Source organism: Coregonus clupeaformis, chromosome 31, assembly GCF_020615455.1.
Source record: "Coregonus clupeaformis isolate EN_2021a chromosome 31, ASM2061545v1, whole genome shotgun sequence".
Lineage (NCBI taxonomy): Eukaryota > Metazoa > Chordata > Actinopteri > Salmoniformes > Salmonidae > Coregonus > Coregonus clupeaformis.
Window position 1 is genome coordinate 19,247,120 of NC_059222.1, and position 21,972 is coordinate 19,269,091.

A 21,972-nucleotide genomic window follows, 5' to 3' on the forward strand; every position below is an offset into this window, starting at 1 on the left:
TCCTGAATACTGACTGGTTAAAACCGCATTCCAGCCGGTGTCTATTCCATAAGTTACCAACGGCTAAATATATGACATTAAAATACCTATTTACTCTGTTCCATCTGACTGCGCAATCCACTGTCTCATCAGCCCAGCCAGGCAATTTATAAACTTGTTTTCCACTATAAAAAGCATTTAGACATTATCTCACATTTCTTTTAGACTAACATTAAGTTTTCAACAGCGGAGATTTGTATAAACCTTGATGTCTGTCTCTCCGACATTTGCAACATTGTTTCAATATTCAAATTCAATCTCCAGATGTTCCATAGTAATGAAAGTTTCAGGAGTCGGGGTGAGAGAGAGGCAGGCAGCTATTCTCAGCCAGTCGAAATCATGAATCAGCATAATTTTTATGGATATATACAAATAACTATCATTAGAAAACAGGTAAAACGAAACGAAGTGCAGCTAGTTTGCTGTCTTTCCAGCTTCAGTTTGAAGTGATTGTTTTAGCTGTGTTGTTGGCTAGCTCCTCTGAACAAGTGTCCTGATGAGAGAGCACATTTTCTATGCCAGGCGAAATCGCGCATCATTAGCTCATTGTTATGGAAGTATACAAATAAATGTATCTAGAAAACAGCTTAAACAAACGCAAATGCAGCTATTTTGCTGTTATTCTGGCTGCACTGATTGACGTGACTGTAAGTAAGCTGTAATTGGTTAGCTAGCAAAGCAAGGGATAAGGACGTTGCCAGCCAGTATGGCAATGGAACATTTAGAACAAATGACTAGGTTGCGTCCATAGATACAGAACAAAAAGACTGAATGACTGTGTCGCATCTCTGGCAACCGAACTGATGACCAGCCGGCTTGGGTAGCAACCCTAGATTTGTGTCGGGACTATATCTTGTGGAAGGATTAAATAGTATGAATAAATTAATCAAAATATTGTTTTGAATGAAAATATGTAAATCATGATTTGAATATGTTGGTAACCCAACATATTCAAAGACTTCATCTCGGGCCTAACAACACCCGTGCCAATATATCATCGAAACACCGGCTTCTCTGGCATTATCACTTAAGTATTATCCCGTACTCTGCTGCAGAATTTTTAACTGTATTATCCTGTACTCTGCTACAGAATATTATAACTGTATTATCCTGTACTCTGCTGCGGAATATTCTAACTGTATTATCCTGTACTCTGCTGCAGAATATTATAACTGTATTATCCTGTACTCTGCTGCAGAATATTCTAACTGTATTATCCTTAATTATTTTTATCTGCTGCAGTTCTGTGGAACAGTTTACCAAGCTACACGAGCTTACTGGGTACAAAAAAAAGAATGATGACGTCAAAACACAGAGAGAAAAAAATACATATGTGTCATAGCATTGTCCTTACATGGAAAAATAGAACAGAGAAAGAGTGGAGGAGGATGACATTTTGAAATGTGAAATGAAAACCGAAGTGAGAATGACGTTGACAAATACATCAAATATTTACTTTGGAAGTGGTGCAAACACAATGCTAACCGTGCGTCCAAATGGCACCCTATTCCCTATATAGTGCACTACTTTTGACCAGAGCCCTATGGGGCCTGGTGAGAAGTAGTGCACTATAAGGGGGATAGGGTGCCATTTGGGATGCACACATTAGCCAAATTATATTCATTTATGCAACAAAATTCTCATCCATAATTCAAGAGGATTGCTTCTGGCAAACACTCAGATTAAGCATGCACGGAACACAGTGTGTGTGTGTGTGTGTGTGTGTGTGTGTGTGTGTGTGTGTGTGTGTGTGTGTGTGTGTGTGTGTGTGTGTGTGTGTGTGTGTGTGTGCGGAGCAGAGCAGCAGAATGGGGATAAAATGAGAAGTAACACTAACAATACAAATGTTGTTAGCGACAGTAATCTGATTATACTGTAGCCAAAATAATCACAACTGACGAGGGTAGAGGACTGGCAGCTTTTGACGTATTCTAACAGCATACCAACATACTATCAGAATGTTAACATGGTAAATTATGTGCCAAAGGGTATTGATAATGTGTGTGTGTGTGTGTGTGTGTGTGTGTGTATGTGTGTGTGTGTGTGTGTGTGCGGGTGTGTGTGTGTGTGCGGGTGGGCGTGTGTGCGTACAGGTGAGCAGACACCTGGACTGTGGACAAACAAGGGAAAAACTGTTCACATCATTGAGAAGTGAATGAACGGTCTGTTAATGAGTTAGGTGAGAGGCTGATGGAAAAGAGTGTGAAGCCGTGAAGAAAGGCCAGAAGTAGCAGCAAGAGTGTGTTTCTGGTGTGTGGAAAGAAAATGGTTCGTTCACAGGCACTTCAATTGAGAAAGTTTGTTGATAGTATGACCATCTGTAGATCATCTATATGGGACTATCCTAATCATGTGTGACCATTCCACTTTGGAAGGCTGGATTCTAGAAGGTGAAATTCACCATTTTATTTCAGACAAGTTAGTGTCTTCGTTTCCTCAATTTGCAACCAGCAAAGAGGCCTTGCTCTGAGGAAGGCATCTTAGAGGAGAGGTCACCGATGTCAAATCAGATTTGGAAAAACTCTCAAGTTGTTTGTCTGTATTTTAAAACCATGTGTGGTCCAGGCACAGAAAATAAAAATGACTGAGAGGAAAACATTCACAATGTCACAGTAAGAACAACTCCGATTTGATCACAAACTTTGATTTGACTATGATTTGATTTGACTTAGAGTATGTTATCACTTAATTTCTACCCGGAACAGCCAGAAGAGGACGGGCCACCCTAGTGTGTGTGTGTGTGTGTGTTTACCTTCGCAGCCCCTCTCTATCTGGCCGACACATGCCAGGGCGTCCGACATCAGGTCCGGGAGGCGTCCGTTCAGGTCCACCGACGCTAGGCAACCCTGGAAGCCCTCCTTGGCGTGCACCAGCTTGGGAAGTTCCTTGTATGTCTCTTTGGCCACGCCACCAATATACAGGTCACCTGTGAAGGAAGGGGTAGGAAAAAGATGAAGGATAGTGGCCTGTCAAGGAACCCAATCTCCAGACAAGCAGCGGATAGGCAACAGTGGTGCTCTCTCATTGAAGGCTTATATTTTTCATAGGAATGAAGAGGATTAAGTAAGTAGTTATGAGGGGGCAGACGAACAGACAGGAAGGGTTAATATGTCACTGATGAGGTGATAACTGTGTCTATAATACAGCCTGCACGACTTCTGCTATTCAGAATGACAAAGGTAGAGAACAGGAAAATGAATGTTTTGCTGTTCAATAAAACATAGTAGACTAGTATGGAATCACTGACCCCTGGTGGAGAAAAATAGCTACTGATAAAAACTGTATACAGGCACAGTGCAATGCTTCTAGTCTAGAACTGAGAATATTCCTTGAAATATGCATCTGTTCCCGTATAAAAAAAAATACATATATATATAATGATGGGCCTTGTGATACACAAATTCCATTGATAGGATACTTCACAGCTCAATGTAACATTGATTTTACTCTCCTCTGATCTTCTTTGAAAGACACACACTAGCCCTATCAAACAGCAGACCAGTAACAGTCAATTGGCTCCTCTGAGACACTGTACCCCAACGCAATAACAATAGTGCCACCCTCCGTCAGAGTATAAAGTATGTTTAGAACATAAACCCTCCGCCCCGGGCAGCCTACCCTTCAGGTCCAGGTTCTTGGCTCCCATGGTGGTCTGGGTGGTGATCTTGGTGTCGATCTTGACGGTGTGGAGGTTGTTAGTGTCTCGTGAAATCATGACGTTGTGCCAGTGGTTATCATTCAGGGGCTTGTTGGAGTTGCCCTTGATCAGGTGAGCTCCGTTCCCCAGGTCTGATACGTAGTGCAGGTAGCTGGAAAAAGGCATTCACATGAATAATGATGCAGACACACGCGAACACGCCCACAAACACACACACACACGCACACACACTCCAAAATCCCAAACACACACAACCTGCCCAAGCCTTCAATATTAGTTACTAACCTACAGTATGTCTTGACAACCTACCCCTTGACCAGCTCGACCACGATGAAGTCGTTTCCGTCCCCGCTGTTGAACAGTATGAGTCCATCTGACGAGGTGGTCTTGAACTGGAAGAACAGGTGCATTGAGTAGTAGGCCTGGAGGGTGGTCAGAGCCAAATAGCTCGACCGTGACTTGAACGTGACCGGGTCAGCAATGATGTTCTTGAAGCCGATCATGGCATTGAGCTCGCAGTAGTCAATGTCGCCGTTCTTACACAGGTCTATAGAAAAAATAGAATATATCCTTTATTTATCTATTTTTTTCTCACACACACCCCTCTGGGGTTAAGAGCCCTGCTCAAGATTACAACATTAGTAGTATTAATGATCTGACACAAGCAGACCTCCAGCAGCCAGTTCAGTCCCCACTTTTTCATCAGCCAGCCCAAGACCTGAACCATTGACCTTCCGGTTACTGGTCCACCTCTCTAACCTCTGGGCTACATACCTATATAGGCCATGCCGTTGAAGGAGAGGCTCTGGAGGTGGCCTATGAAGTTGGAAGGCACCATGGCCATGAACCTTTTCTCCGTCACGATACCCGTCTCAATGTTGTGAAACTCCAACTGGGTGTGGTCACCTGCCATTTGACCTTTTGATTGATAGGAGGGAGGGTGAGAGGGGGGAAAGACATGGGTGGAGGGAGGTCATTCATGTCTCCAGCAGGACACATGTCACTCTCACCTCCAAAAGGTCTGGAGCCACACATGTCCACTAGTTGAAAGGTATGTGAAATACAATGGGTTTATACACAAAGGGCCGGCTTCCCAGCACAGATTAAGACTAATATTGTACTACAAAGCATGCTCAATGGAGAATATTCATTGAAATATATTTCTAGTCCAAGACTAGTTTTAATCTCTGTCTGGGAAACTAGCCCCAAAAGGATTGAGACATTATGTATATCAGACATTATGGACTAGATCCAACTTTGTCTGACCTAGTCCATAATCAAACTGTGTGTCTTACCTACAAGGGGCCCAAGGACTGTCCTGAAAAGTATCACACTCATATAAAACATAGTCATTGAATTAGAGAGAGGGAGGTTGTACCTTCTACAGGTTGAAGATCATCTACGGTGAGTTTCAAACTCTTTCCCCTTCTGAACACACGCACCGTGTGCCACTCATTATCATTCAGGTTCTGACCAGCAAATATGGTCTCTGGACCCTTGCCTGTAGGACAGCCCAAACAGCGGTTAACACACACACACCTCGAGACGGGGAGAAGAGAATTCAGAGTTAGTGCAGTTAGAGGGTGTGTGTGGGATGGGGGGGAGAGAGAGAGGATGGAGTAAAATAATACTTACAAAACAAAACATATTTAATGACCCATACAACACCACCTCAAGATGTTTGTCGCATAATTAGTGTAACACAACACCTCATCTACCTACGTGTTGCTCATAGAAATAGAATTGCAGAAATCACGGAACATTGTTTTGAATGGGAATCCCATTCTAGTCATAGTTTTTCTATGAGTGTGCTATTAATAACAATGTCACTAGGTGGCAGTAAAGCTCCACCCCAATGCTGGCCTGGCTTGGCGCTACATAAGGGTAAGAACAGAGAAACAAACTCCATCTTGTTTAGTAATGGTAAATGGCATTTCAAACCTTATTCTGTTGTGTCTGACCTCAATCAAATTAATTGTAAATAATGATGTTGGGGGAAAAAATTATAGTAATCACAAAAACACCTCAATCAAATGAATTGTAACCATGAAGTAAACATTATTCAAGATGCTAGTTTGAGCCATGTAACTGTGACTGTGAGGCAGGGAGGGAAGTGTCTTGACAAAGCTGAGAATAGAAGCTAAGTCCCGGCCAGAAGGAGGAAATAAGGACTGTGATTTTTGTAAGAGGGGCATCCGAAGGATTTATTGCTGTCTAATGGCTAACTGTGAAAAAAATGAAAACCGACCAATGGAGATTCTCTAAAGAGGGACATCTAACTGAGTCCCTGACGTCATGGCTGATGGCGAGGCAACTGTGCCTTGAAAAACAAGTGATGTGTTAAAACAACTGGTGTTGCCAGCAAGCCTACCAGAGGTTTGGCATCCTCATCAGTATGATATATTTACAATGTAGTAACTAACTCACTAAATAACTTTTTTAATAATAATACTTTTTTAAACTTGTGTCTTGTCTTTTCCCAGTAGCACTGACTTTGCAGATAACAACTTTATTGTGTAAAAACTTACTATGACTGTGTTTGTCCCACCTAGCTATCTTAAGATGAATGCACTAACTGTAAGTCGCTCTGGATAAGAGTGTCTGCTAAATTACTAAAATGTAAATGTGTTTAATGCTCTTTTTAAAAATATTGAGTGCTCTGGTGAGTAGGACCTCCAATGTAGTTATATATGGCAAATACAATTGAAGTTTGAGGTTGTATATTTAAATATGCAGTTTGGACCAAGCAAAGGCACTGCATTGCATTCACAATGTATGAATGATTAATTAAAAACCATTAAGGAGGAGAGACAGTTCCCTTAGTAGAATGTGTACTGAGGGCAGAGGAGAACAACACTTTATCTCCCTTAACACATCACCAGGAAACCAGTGAGGACACTGGACTAAGTCTTATGGCAAGTCAGGACATGCTACTAGATAATGGATGTGAAGAGAAAGGAAAATGTATTTCCTTCATTTGAGAGTTTCAGAGTAAATACACTAATTGTATTTGAGAGTATGCACACACACACATACAAACACACACGCACGCACGCACACACGCACACACACAACCACACCCACACACACACACACACACACACACACACACACACACACACACACACACACACACACACACACACACACACACACACACACACACACACACACACACACACACACACACACACACACAATCAACATGTTCAAAGTAGTGTATTTTAAATAATCTTCCTTCTGGCACACTATCCTCAACAGAAGATAATAAGATTGTATACGATCAGAATCAGAGGCTGGAGTAGACCCAGCCAGATTCAGATTCGGAAACATTTTAGTGTCCCAACATTGGGAAATTTGATGGTATCAGATATTTTACATGTCCTGGACCTTAGACCCAAGACTTTACAGTGTGTAACACACACAAGGAACATCTATCGTCCTGAAACGTTCCCCCCTTTTTTTCCTCTATTTTTTCTCTCCTCTTCCTCGTCTCTCGGCCACAAGGATAGAGGGATGGAAAGCACAGCTCAATCCATCCTTTCAAGTTCCCCAACTCCATCCCTCCATCCCATTATTTCATATATCGCTCCCTCTCCCCCTCTCCCTCACTTCTAATCCCATTCTCCAGGAGCCTGGTTTCTATCCTGCCCCGGCCCTGGTGGGGTGTTTAGTGCTTACAAAGCAAAACAGCGCCTCTGAGATTGACTATAATATCCTAGTGCTCTGGCTGCCTGTGATTTGCATACACATTGCGTTGAGGCTTTGAAGATTGCAGAGAAAGAGCAAAGGAAATAAATAGCTGTAAATGGGTTGACTGGAATGAACCTGGTCCCCATTAGGGTTGTGCTGAATGGCAGGAACCCGGTTACCGAGATTTACTGGGATCTACCACCCAAAACCACTCCCTTTTCCCGGGATAAATAACTGTGAGAAACCTGTAAATTATAATACATTATTTAAATGAACAGCATGAACAGCATGGCGTGAAATGGATCTGTTAAATTATATGTAATGTCTAAATCGGGCTTCTCTACGGCCTCTGCATGATGAATCAACGCTCAGGGTGGGGACAGACAACCCATCTCAGTATGGACCGCAGTTCACAATGCATGTAGACCTATAATCTCATCATGGTAACTTTTTTTTTTTGTGACAGGTAGGCCTACATTTGCTGCGGCATAGCCTATGCTACGGTAATATAAAGACCGAATGTGTGTCATCAGGCTTTCGGGGGTCACCTTGTTATTTAATTGTAAAGATTTTTTATTTTATTTATTGCAGGTGCAGAGTGTTAAAACAGCCTATCAGTCGAATATCATTGCTTTAAATCAGTGCACGTGCGAGCACTCTCTCGCAGTCTAAACTCCATTCAAATTGAATCCAAAATAGATCATCCTGTTCTAGATTGATATATATCCCTATATATTGATGTCCTAGCCTACCTATTTCAGGTAATACATTCAATGCAGTATTAGACTTATATTTAGCTAATTAATGATGGGTTATGCATAATAAGCTTCTAACTTATAGCCTCTGTCTCTTGCGCAATACGCAAGCACCTGTGCTCCACTGGCCTCTCCTTAAAAAAATGCTCCTTAGCTCTTGGAGTACCATGCAGGAAAAGCTAGACTAGAATAGCTTGCTGGACATTATTTTTTTTAGCATTTCTTATACCAATAGACTATTCGAAGAGGGACGCAAGCTATTTTTTGCTGAATGTTAAATACAGCAGCCAATAGAACCCATGGATAGTTTGAAAGAAGAGCGAACGCACAATGGCGGTAGGCTATAGCAGTTATTTATTCAGACCCAAAACCATTCAATCTTCGTGAAGAAAAGTGAAAGCGTTCTGCATCTAATTCTAGTCCTATATTATTCAAGGATGTCATTAGAATGATGAAGATAAGGACAATGAAACTTATTTAATTTAACTGTTGAAAGCGAGGAAGGAACGAAGCAACAACAGAGAGAGAAAGAGGAGGTAGGCTAATAACATTAGGGGAAATACTATGATAGTTAGGCTATATATGAGTCAGCCTACTAGTTATACAAATAGGCCCTATTATATTTCACATTAAAATCTAATTCACTAGCCTATACTTGTAACTTTGTAGGCCCCATGTTCTGCACCAGAATCAAATGTTCTCTCCCTGCTTTATCATGGTTTGAACGATGTGCATAATTCCAGTCCATATAATACAGTTAAGTACAGTGGAGGCTGCTGAGGGGAGAACGGTTCATAATAATGGTTGGAATGGAGTATAATGGATGGAATGGGGTGAATGGAATGGCATCAAACCCATGAAAACCATGTTTTTGAAACCATTCCATTTACTCCATTCCAGCCATTATTATGAGCCGTTCCCCTCAGCAGCCTCCACTGGTATAGTACAATACAGTACAGTAAAATAGTTCACACTCAAAAAGATTAGCCTACTGGAGCTAGTTTAATTTATTTACCCAAGAGAGCAAATCGCTAGCTACATCTATGGGCTTTTATGTTTTTCTGTCGTGTGTAATGTGCAGTATCCTATATACAGTGGGGGAAGAAAGTATTTAGTCAGCCACCAATTGTGCAAGTTCTCCCACTTAAAAAGATGAGAGAGGCCTGTAATTTTCATCATAGGTACACGTCAACTATGACAGACAAATTGAGAAAAAAAATAATCCAGAAAATCACATTGTAGGATTTTTAATGAATTTATTTGCAAATTATGGTGGAAAATAAGTATTTGGTCACCTACAAACAAGCAAGATTTCTGGCTCTCACAGACCTGTAACTTCTTCTTTAAGAGGCTCCTCTGTCCTCCACTCGTTACCTGTATTAATGGCCCCTGTTTGAACTTGTTATCAGTATAAAAGACACCTGTCCACAACCTCAAACAGTCACACTCCAAACTCCACTATGGCCAAGACCAAAGAGCTGTCAAAGGACACCAGAAACAAAATTGTAGACCTGCACCAGGCTGGGAAGACTGAATCTGCAATAGGTAAGCAGCTTGGTTTGAAGAAATCAACTGTGGGAGCAATTATTAGGAAATGGAAGACATACAAGACCACTGATAATCTCCCTCGATCTGGGGCTCCACGCAAGATCTCACCCCGTGGGGTCAAAATGATCACAAGAACGGTGAGCAAAAATCCCAGAACCACACGGGGGGACCTAGTGAATGACCTGCAGAGAGCTGGGACCAAAGTAACAAAGCCTACCATCAGTAACACACTACGCCGCCAGGGACTCAAATCCTGCAGTGCTAGACGTGTCCCCCTGCTTAAGGCAGTACATGTCCAGGCCCGTCTGAAGTTTGCTAGAGTGCATTTGGATGATCCAGAAGAGGATTGGGATAATGTCATATGGTCAGATGAAACCAAAATATAACTTTTTGGTAAAAACTCAACTCGTCATGTTTGGAGGACAAAGAATGCTGAGTTGCATCCAAAGAACACCATACCTACTGTGAAGCATGGGGGTGGAAACATCATGCTTTGGGGCTGTTTTTTCTGCAAAGGGACCAGGACGACTGATCCGTGTAAAGGAAAGAATGAATGGGGCCATGTATCGTGAGATTTTGAGTGAAAACCTCCTTCCATCAGCAAGGGCATTGAAGATGAAACGTGGCTTGGTCTTTCAGCATGACAATGATCCCAAACACACCGCCCGGGCAACGAAGGAGTGGCTTCGTAAGAAGCATTTCAAGGTCCTGGAGTGGCCTAGCCAGTCTCCAGATCTCAACCCCATAGAAAATCTTTGGAGGGAGTTGAAAGTCCGTGTTGCCCAGCGACAGCCCCAAAACATCACTGCTCTAGAGGAGATCTGCATGGAGGAATGGGCCAAAATACCAGCAACAGTGTGTGAAAACCTTGTGAAGACTTACAGAAAACGTTTGACCTGTGTCATTGCCAACAATGGGTATATAACAAAGTATTGAGAAACTTTTGTTATTGACCAAATACTTATTTTCCACCATAATTTGCAAATAAATTCATAAAAAATCCTACAATGTGATTTTCTGGAAAAAATATTCTCATTTTGTCTGTCATAGATGACGTGTACATATGATGAAAATTATAGGCCTCTCTCATCTTTTTAAGTGGGAGAACTTGCACAATTGATGGCTGACTAAATACTTTTTTTCCCCACTGTATATATATATATATATATATATATATATATATCATATATGTATTGGATAACGGCACAATCATTTGGGCTTTTTGGAGCTCAGGTATCATCATGTTAGAATTTTCAAGCTGATCAAAGCTCTAGTCAAATCCAGACATATTTATATGCTTTATAATGCTTTTGAATGACACTTCCGGTTTTGCCGGGAAATACCTGGTTACCCGGGAGAAAAGTGATTTATTCTCGGGATGGAACATTTGTAAAATACCGGGACAATATTCAACCCTAGTGTGTGTGTATGTCTGTGTGTGTGTGAAACAGTATGGTGGTGCACGTGTGTTATACAAAGTACAGTATAATGAAAATTAAGAGAGACCTGGAGATCATATGGGTCACATTTCCATGGAAAGAAACTAGACTGCGTTTCCTCGCCACGCCACGCGCACACACACACACACACACACACACACACACACACACACACACACACACACACACACACACACACACACACACACACACACACACACACACACACACACACACACACACACACACACACACACACACACACACACATACACACATACACACATACACACATACACATAACACACACACACACACACACACACACACACACACACCACCTAGTTAACATCATTTGTCAGCTTCTGTTAAGTTACTGGTGATTACATCATCCTGCAGATACCAGGTTGTAATAAATCAATAGTACAACAACTAAACGAAACGAAACACGGCCCAAACTAAAAAAGCCAATCCGTCTGTGAGTGTATGTGTGTGTGTGTGTGTGTATTTTTAGCTTGTCGTCAGTCAGTACCTGTTAACAGTGTTTAAGTTGAAGTGGCAGCGGTTTCTTCAGGCAGAGCTGAGGATGCCCGAGGGATGGGAGCCGAGGACCCCTAATTGACATTGATGTGTTTTTTGAGTCTGTGCTCTATGTGTGTTTTTTCTTTGAGTCTGTTCTGAACATGTCAGTCCTCCACAAAGCTGACCCAAGATGCCGCAAACTGACAACACTAATTAACACAATAAATAACTAAGTGGTTAAAAAAAAAAAAAAAAGGAGAGAAAAAAGAACGGCCTGAAAGGAAAAACAATCCTTGGAAGTGGAATGGTTACTCTATCCAAGTAGAATATGGTAACTGTATGTAGCTAGAACAGAGTTTTAATGATGCATTGGTGTTTGGTGATTTTCTTTTCAGGAACTTACATTTAAAAAAAATCCTCAGACACAATTAGGTTCTGAGTCGACGCAACTTTCTCTTCTTCTCTTTTCCTTTTATTCTTCAGGATGATGATCTACTTTTATTGGCTCATTCCCAAATGTCAGCAAAGCCTCAATCATCACAAGTCATGTCTCACATCATTTCTGAATAATGTGTGCCAAACACACACACGCATGGCTTATATATGAAGTCAACATGCCAGTCAACAGTGGTAGTGCAAAACGAGCTTCAATGACTCCTGCTATTCAGGTGGAGATAATTTTATTTAAGTGCCTCAGGCTGCGTTTACACAGGCAGCACAACTATGATATTTTGCCAAATTATTGGTAAAAGATTTGATCTGATTGTTGAAAAGACAAATAATTGGGCAAAAGATCAGAATTGGCTGCCTGTGTAAATGCAGACTTAGAGTTTTAAATCAAAGTATGTTCACTTATAAAGCAGCAAACTCTCTTTTATCACATAACCATACTACCCCTTCTGTTCTAGCTACATGAAACAAACACTGTGAAATGACTGTGCATCAAAGAGAGAGAGAGAGAGAGAGAGAGCAAGAACAAGAACTTTAAAGTGGCAACCAGCAGTTGAAACAATAACAAAGCTACTCCCCACCCCTGTTTCGGTAAAAAGCTGAGGGATGGGGCTGGTGAAATGTAACCATAGACTCATAGACAGAGCTATGGATGCAAGGACTGACCATCCACGATTATAGATTATAGTTTTAACCATGTTTTGATGTGTGTTTGTTTACATTTACTTTGTTAACAAACATTGGAGTAAAACAAGTTTATACTAATGAGGTATGACAGTTGAACTAAGCTCATGAGGCTTTATAAGTTATATTTTTCAAGAATCAATGGGTACATTTCATTAATTTCTAAGACCAAAAATGGATGTAGCAACTGCTGATTGCCGCTTTAAATGGTTAAAAAAAAAGTGATTTACTAAATAATATATCTCCACTATCCATTTCCTTTTCTGCTTTTGTGTATGTGTGTGAATGTTTTGCTTAGATTAGCTACCTACACTTAGATCCTAGTGCTGTATTTGAAATAAAGACATCAATCTATGGACAGCTTTGTTGAGTGATGGGAATTTATTGGTATGTGCAAGAATGCATATGTGTGGAAGGCACTACATTATAGGGTTGTTTGATGTTCAATGTATCCCGAGATTATACTGTAGTTGTGATTCCACATTGTGATTGAACAAAAAATACCCTTTAAGCACTGTGCTTAAGGACGGAAAGCGTATGGAATGTTTCGATCAATGGATGCAGCATTCTTAGTTGCATTAAATGCTATTTAGCACATAGATAGGTATAAAAAAATCACCATTGGAATTCACGGGTAATGCTATATAATAGCCTAACTGTTGTTGCAAACCATGTATGTGTAAATTATTTTTGATGCCCCTATACACAGACCTTCCTATAACACCAGCGTTTATACATAAATTCATATGTACCCTATCAAATATTGTATCCATTCGTGTGACTCAGCCATACCCCCAAAGAATAAGAGAACTGGATGCAGAATGGAATAAGACAATCTGGATGGAGGAGAGAGAGCTTACTATTTAATGTTTTTGGGAGTGTGTTTCTCCATAACCTAACAGTTGAGGATAGTGGGTGTGATGGAAGTGAAGGTAAACCCTAGAGATATAGTGTGTATGCAGTATGCAGTACGTTCAACAGGAAAGGAAGGCTCATCTTCTCTGACTCTTGAGGACTCTTCTTCCATCATTAATTCATCAATGTCCCTGAATTATAAATACAAGGACAAGGACAAGTTTCCTCCTAAAATATTGCAATGTAGCCTGTGTAGCTCTACACTCATATATCCCCCTTCTCTCTCTCTCTCTCTCTCTCTCTCTCTCTCTCTCTCTCTCTCTCTCTCTCTCTCTCTCTCTCTCTCTCTCTCTCTCTCTTCTCTCTCTCTCTCCCTCCCTCCTAGCAGTCCAATTCTCTCCATCACTATCTCTCTCTCTCTCTCTCTCTCTCTCTCTCTCTCTCTCTCTCTCTCTCTCTCTCTCTCTCTCTCTCTCTCTCTCTCCCTCCCTCCCTCCCTCCCTCCCTCCTAGCAGTCCAATTCTCTCCATCACTATCTCTTTCCCTACCCTCTCCATTTCTCCCTCCCTCCCTCCCTCCCTCCCTCCTGGCAGTCCTACTCTCTCCATCCCTTTCTCTCTGCTCTGTGAGGCAGGTTAATGAGAATAATAAAATCGCACTCCGTATTTCCTCTCCACTTTGAAAAGCCTCATCAATTTGCCAGGTGCCAAGATAGACTGAGGGAAGAAAGAAATAAAAAAGAAAGAAAAGAAGAGACCGACGAACACAGAGAAAGGTGAAAATAAGGGAACAGGGGGGAAATCATGCGTGGCTAAAATACCTCTGTTTCCAAAGCATGCGTTTTATATCAGTCTGTTTGAATTTAGGAGCGTCATCAAGGCTGGTAATTAGAGACAACAGATTGTGAAAAATCACTGTTGACTGCCATGTTGGGGGCTGCTCATTAATTCCAACCCCTCCCTCCCTCCATGCATCCTCTCCCTTCTCCCTCCCCTTCTCCAGCAGTCAGTACTCTGTAGGAGAGCGGATGCAGATTCCCACTGCATGACTGAGGCGCGGAACATACTATACTGCACAGTCCATTATCTCCCACAAAATGGTCTGTATGCAATGCACTGGTCTGTACTGGTCTATATCATATATAATATGTATATCTCAGGTATAGGAAATTGATTGGAATCATAATGGTAATGTGCATTTTTTAAATAGTGATTTTTCACCATTAGCTGTTGGGGGAAAACATATTAAATATTGCACATCTTTGTCAACCTGGTCTGAAATCATAATGTAAAACATATGACATCTATATAGCTTGTACCTAAATAGTCTACTTTCTGGTACACATGAATTTAGACAACATACATTTATATATAGGTGTCGTTTGTTTAAAGAGGGATATACATTCATGAATAGCCAACATTGTGAATACAGATCAAAGAGTAACAGTAAAAGAGTAGAGTAGTAAATGTGAGCAGTCTTTACTTACTGGTAGTACAGTTAATCTTGATACAGTCTAGATGGGGGAGAATAGATGAGATGTCAAATCCTTCACTGTGACAGCTGCAGACAATATTAAAGCATAACACCCCACCCCTCTGGGGACGACACACGGACCCAGGGACCACACCATGATGCTCTCCACCATGGCCCTCTCCCCCTCCACACCTGGCTCAGGTAAGAGCTGCTGGGGTGTGGTAGGAAGAGCATGGTAACTGCTACTTTACAATGCCAATCAAATTAGTTAGTTATATAGTTGTTTATGTCAGTAAAGGGCCTTTCACAGTGCTATATTATTGGGTTGTTGTACATGTGGCTGAACCGGAAGGCCTTGGCTGACCAACCTATATCACTTGATCAAAGCTTGAATATTTTGTGTCGACGTTTTGTAGATTCAAATGTTATTTCAACTGGAAAGTAACAAAACATTATTAACCTTTTAATTAAACATTTCCTGGTAAAAGTCCCAAATAAAATTGACTCCTTGACAGAGGAGGTGGTTACGTTTTGACTTATGACATCTGCAATAAGAGAGCATCGGAACATGGTCATGGTCGAGCTGGGCCACCCGGTAGGGATGCTGGGTGGTCTAACATCTTAGACGTAGGATAGGGCATTCAAAGACACCATGCCTCAATTTGACCACTGTCCAGTGGCCTTATTTAACCAATTCAAAGGATGCATACTGAATGTCAGGCATGATGTCATTGGTGAGGCTTTTCTTACAGAACACCTTCTGTAATGATTGTAATGATTTGACATTTTACCAACTACTACTACTACTACTACTACTACTACTACTACTACTATTATTATTATTATTATTATTATTATTATTATTATTATTATTATTATTATTATTATTATTATTATTATTATTATTATTATTATTATTATGTGGACCTACAACTACTACCACAACTACTACTACTACTACTACTACTATTATTATTATTATTATTATTATTATTATTATTATTATTATTATTATTATTATTATTATTATTATTATTATTATTATTATTGTGGACCTGCAACTACTACTACTACTACTACTACTACTACTACTACTACTACTACTACTACTACTACTACTACTATTATTATTATTATTATTATTATTATTATTATTATTATTATTATTATTATTATTATTGTTATTATTGTTATTATTATTATTATTATTATTATTATTATTATTATTATTATTATTATTATTATTATTATTATTATTATTATGTGGACCTACAACTACTACTACTACTACTACTACTACTACTACTACTACTACTACTACTACTACTACTACTACTAGTATTATTATTATTATTATTGTTATTATTATTAGTTTTGTTATTATTATTATTATTATTATTATTATTAATAATATTATTAATATTATTATTATTATGTGGACCTACAACTACTACTACTACTACTACTACTACTACTACTACTACTACTACTACTACTACTACTACTACTACTACTACTATTATTATTATTATTATTATTATTATTATTATTATTATTTTTATTATTTTTATTGTTATTATTATTATTATTATTATTATTATTATTATTATTATGTGGACCTACAACTACTACTACTACTACTACTACTACTACTACTACTACTACTACTACTACTACTACTACTAGTATTATTATGTGGACCTACAACTACTACTTTTACTACTAGTATACTAATACTGCTACTATTTCTAAACAACTACATATTGTTGCTGCTATCCAGCCTCTCTCTCTTTCTCTCTCTCTCTGATTATATACAGTGAGTCGGTGTTGTGCTGTGAGAAGAGAGAGCTGACCGTATCCAGACCCAGACATTCTACCCATGTGGCCCTGCCAGTCGTGTGTCGTCAACCACAGCAGAAAAGTGGTCGCAAACAGCCAAAGACCAACGCCAGCCAGCCCACACAGGAAATGCTCTGCATTTCAAACAAAGAGGGGATTGAGGGAGGAGGGGAGAGAGAGAAGACAGAGGGAGGAGGGAGACCTAGCGATCTAAGGGCAAGAGGGAACCGAGTGAAACCAAGCGAAGAAAGAATACAAATATGTCCAAAAGAAATCAAAAGGTAAAATGTAAACAAAAACATCTTGGCTGTCATCATCAGATCAGATTTCAGAAGACATCTATGGTAACCGAGGCAATGTGGGTTATCAGCCCTGTAACCGTGGTGATGTGGGTTGTCAGCCCCCTGTCAGTGTGAGGCGCTGTCGCCCTGGGTGCCACGGCAACAGGCTTCCCTGTGGTCGACAGACAGACAGAAAGTAGTGCCAATCCCATGCCCTCTCCTTTGTATGCACCGCTAAACGCCTCTGTTTAGAGAGCCCATTTCTGTTTAACCGGCGGAAAGGAGAAATAGATGGCTATCATTTCCCACAGCCATGCCCGGTTTGGGAGATATCTAACATTTCCAGAGGCGGATTCTCTACGTTGCTCCATGAGGAGAGAAAATAGACACACATACGCAGACACGCACGGACACACACACACACACACACACACACACTCTCTATCTCTATCTCTATCACGCTGAGAACTGGGCATGCAGACAAAAGGCAAAGTGTTTTATACAACAATAAATATTAATATATCTCTTCATAGTTTTTTTGCACTTTCATCACTCTATGAGCTACGCTCAGTCTCACATAAACAGCTGACCGGCTCAGTCTCACATAAACAACTGACTGGCTCAGTCTCACATAAACAGCTGACCGGCTCAGTCTCACATAAACAGCTGACCGGCTCAGTCTCACATAAACAGCTGACCGGCTCAGTCTCACATAAACAGCTGACCGGCTCAGTCTCACATAAACAGCTGACCGGCTCAGTCTCACATAAACAGCTGACCGGCTCAGTCTCACATAAACAGCTGACCGGCTCAGTCTCACATAAACAGCTGACCGGGTCAGTCTCACATAAACAGCTGACCGGCTCAGTCTCACATAAACAGCTGACCGGCTCAGTCTCACATAAACAGCTGACCGGCTCGGTCTCACATAAACAGCTGACTGGCTCGGTCTCTCATAAACAGTCGACTGGAGCCTTGTCCTAGGCAGGTAGCCTAGCTTATTAAGAGCTTTGGGCCAGTAACCGAAAGGTTGCTGGTTCGTATCCCCAAGCCGACTAGGTGAAAATACTGCCGGTGTGTCCTTGAGCAAGGTACTTAATCCTAATTGCTCATGTAAGTCGCTCTGGATAAGAGTGTCTGCTAAATGACTAAAATGTAATTGAGCTCTGGGGAAGGCTCTGTCGGTCAACAGTCTGACCTTGTTCTTTTATTAACTATTTTATGACCTTGTCTTTTTTACCGACTGTTGTGCTCTTTTTATTTTTATTCATCTACTTATTGTCTATTGATTAGCTGTGCTACTTCACATTTATTTTGCACTGCTGAGGAGGAGCTGCAAGTCAGCAATTCACTGTAGTGTTTAGACCTGCTGTGGTAATGTGCACGTGGCGAATACACTTTGATTTGATTTGTCTGTGATGTGTATAAGACTACAGAGAGAGTGGAGAAACCATAGAGACATGTAATACACTAAATTAGATGATGTCGTAGACCTGCATAGCTCTAGAACGTGCTGATAATGGCATACATTTTGGTCAGGTCTATTTAATTCTATGGGAGGGACACTCCTAGATATTAGACACCACTCTTACCACTGTTACAGAGCACAGACCTCAGACCTGTGAGTGTAGAAGGCTGAGGGCTTTTCTCCGCCAGAAAAGTAAGTATAGTCAAAGGGGACCTCAAAGGGGCACCAGTAATTAAGTTCCACGGCTATAATGGAATTAAGGTTCCATATAAAACAGGGACCATAGCCAGCCAGTATGGACAGTAGGTGAGCTGGTGGTCTGGATGTTTTATGTACGGGGCTAACAGGTATGGGGTTTACAGTATATTTGGCTTTTGGTGCTAATGGGAAGTATGGCTTATATTTAGCTAATGGTCCTGGCTATAGCAATGCCAAGGTCATGGGTTCAATTCCCACTGAGATCACAAAGACATACTAACAATGTATGCTCTAAATGCACAGTTCTGTAAGTCACTTGGGGGTAGGGGGTAGGGTAGGGTAGGGGTGGGGTAGGGTGGGGTAGGGCAGAGAGCATTCCCTGCTGGGTCAAAACAACAGCGTGCTCATTTGGCAGTGAGCGGAGAGCCGCAGACTCTGGCCACTGAAGGGTTCTATACCATCCCCTTCTATTCAACATAATATACAGCATTTCATATATATCATCAGCATATCATATATATCATCAGCATATCAATAGCTAACAGGATAGAGTGTGAGTGTAACATAGACGTAATGTGTGTTTGTCTGTTTTCAGGATGACAAGGTTGCTAAAGGTTAGATAGTATTATATCAAATTTGTGAGCCATGAACCTATGTGACCCACGAACCTATATGAGTCATAAACCTATGTGAGTCATGAACCTATGTGAGTCATCTTCAGCTATGTCTTTGTTGTGGTCATTTCATCCATAGGCTATGCGCACCATGTGAGTTTTGTTGTAACTGTGTGGCGTGCGGCTATACCACGCCGCGTGGCGTTACCTAGGTTGACCGTCAGGCGGACGCGGCCAGTCTCCAGCTCCAGGCGCAGCGTGTCAGCGCTGTCACGTGAAGTTGTGGCCATCAGCACGCCGTATGCCCGTTGAGAACGGAACCGCAGCGACACGTCTTCGGCTTCCGTGTGCATCACCACCGGCAACTGGATCTTCATGAACTTACTGCCGTCATAACTCAGGATGGTTGCATCTGGGAAGAGGAAAGGAGAGGGGAGGGGAGGAGAGCAGGGGGGAGAGGAGAGAGGGGGATGGGAATGGGAATGGGAGGAGAGTAGGGGGGAGGAGAGGAGAGGAGAGGAGAGAGGGGGATGGAAGGGGAGGAGAATAGGGGTGAGGAGAGGAGAGGAGAGAGGGGGATGGAAGGGGAGGAGAGTAGGGGTGAGGAGAGGAGAGGAGGAGAAGAGAGATAAATAAATACATTGTTGAGATATGATGGACATTCGCTTTATTGTAAAATCATAAAGTATACATGTTAGAGAATAAACTAGGTGAGCTACAGACATTTACTATATTGTAAAATCGAAGTAAGTCAACTCTCAATTCTGCTTGAAAATAAACATACAATTTTCAGTACTGTAACTGAGAGTAGCGATTTCAGAGAAAATTGCAACACATAATCTCACTCTAAACGCTAGGGAGCATTTCATGACCATGAATATTCATTGATTTGTTCTCAGTTTCCATATGTGGCGCAGTGTTATGGTAAATGTTATTATTAAAACATAAGGTTATGCTTGCTAACGCTCTCCAACACACATGCATGCACGCACACACACACGCACGCGCGCAACACACACGACATGGGCTATGTTTGTAGCTGCTTATACCAAGTGCCTTGGATCAAGAACTCTCAGGCACAGTCCCAGATTCCCACCAACCAGTACATATTAATGTGTTTCCAAGTCCATGCTCATCCACCACATGCATTTGAAAGTGACAAGACCTTGACTGAATACATAAACAGTCTCAAAGGCTCTTCAGACTGAAGAGATCCTCTTGGACCCATTTGGAGACACGGTTAGATAGCCTTACAGGGTTTTGCCGTCAGAGCAAAACCACAACACCATTCTAATGGTCAATGAACTTTGAGACAAATAGAAGACAGGGGCTATGTAGACAGGGAAACGGTTATGTCTTGGGCTCAAGAATTTGAAATTATTTCAAATAGTATTTGAACCCAGGCAGCTGTTTTTTCTACACACTAAAAACAAATGGTTCTATATAGTGCCAAATAAGGGTTATTTGGCTTGTAACCATAGTGGAACCCTTTTTGGTGCTATACAGTATGGAACCTTTTTTTGAAGGTTCTATAATGAACCATTCTCATAAGGTTCTAAAGGGAACCTGTATAGTGCTATAAAAAACATATTACTAAGGTTCTATAATGAACCATTAAAAAAAGGTTATATATTTTAGTCATTTAGCAGACGTTCTTATCTAGAGCGACTTACAGTTAGTGAGTGCATACTTTCCTTTTTTCATACTGGCCCCCCGTGGGAATCGAACCCACAACCCTGGCGTTGCAAACGCCATGCTCTACCAACTGAGCTACACTGGACTATATAGCACCAAAAAAGCATTCTATAATGGTTACAACCCTTTTTGGAGCTATATTTAAGTATTTTTTATGGTTCTCCATAAAACCTTTGTGGAGAATGGTTCTATAAAGAACATAGCCACGGGAAGTAGGGGTGATGGGGGTGCTGCAGCACCCCAAAAAAATAATAAATAATAATAATAATAATATGAATACAAAAATATATTGTAAAGAATATACAGTACCAGTCAAAAGTTTGGACACACCTACTCATTCAAGGGTTTTTCTTTATTTTTACTATTTTCTACATTGTAGAATAATAGTGAAGACATCAAACTATAAAATAACACTTATGGAATCAAGTAGTAACCAAAAAAGTGCTAAACAAATCAAAATATATTTTATATTTATATTCTTCAAAGTAGCCACCCTTTGCCTTGATGACAGCTTTGCACACTCTTGGCATTCTCTCAACCAGCTTCATGAGGTAGTCACCTGGAATGCATTTCAATTAACAGGTGTGCCTTGTTAAAAGTTAATTTGTGGAATTTCTTTCCTTCTTAATACATTTAAGCCAATCAGTTGTGTTGTGACAAGTTAGGGGTGGTATACAGAAGATAACCCTATTTGGTAAAAGACCAAGTCCATATTATGGCAAAAACAGCTAAAATAAGCAAAGAGAAACGACAGTCCATCA

General features: G+C 40.8%; 1 protein-coding gene across 12 annotated transcripts in view; it reads right to left on the reverse strand.

Moving 5' to 3' along the window:
* The window catches only part of LOC121547681 (neurexin-1a), a 558,882-nt gene that overhangs the window by 274,062 nt on the left and 262,848 nt on the right, over positions 1-21,972 (reverse strand). For 10 of the 12 annotated variants that reach the window (XM_041859072.2, XM_041859069.2, XM_041859068.2 and 7 more), the window contains 7 exons: positions 19,725-19,928; positions 15,130-15,156; positions 5,076-5,198; positions 4,472-4,615; positions 4,007-4,244; positions 3,658-3,848; positions 2,792-2,965 (listed from right to left, as the gene is read on the reverse strand). In XM_041859072.2, the coding sequence (XP_041715006.2) occupies positions 2,792-2,965; positions 3,658-3,848; positions 4,007-4,244; positions 4,472-4,615; positions 5,076-5,198; positions 15,130-15,156; positions 19,725-19,928 (1,101 nt within the window). The remainder of the gene's footprint in view (positions 1-2,791; positions 2,966-3,657; positions 3,849-4,006; positions 4,245-4,471; positions 4,616-5,075; positions 5,199-15,129; positions 15,157-19,724; positions 19,929-21,972) is intronic. The other 2 variants (XM_041859073.2, XM_041859066.2) reach the window with 1 other exon arrangement.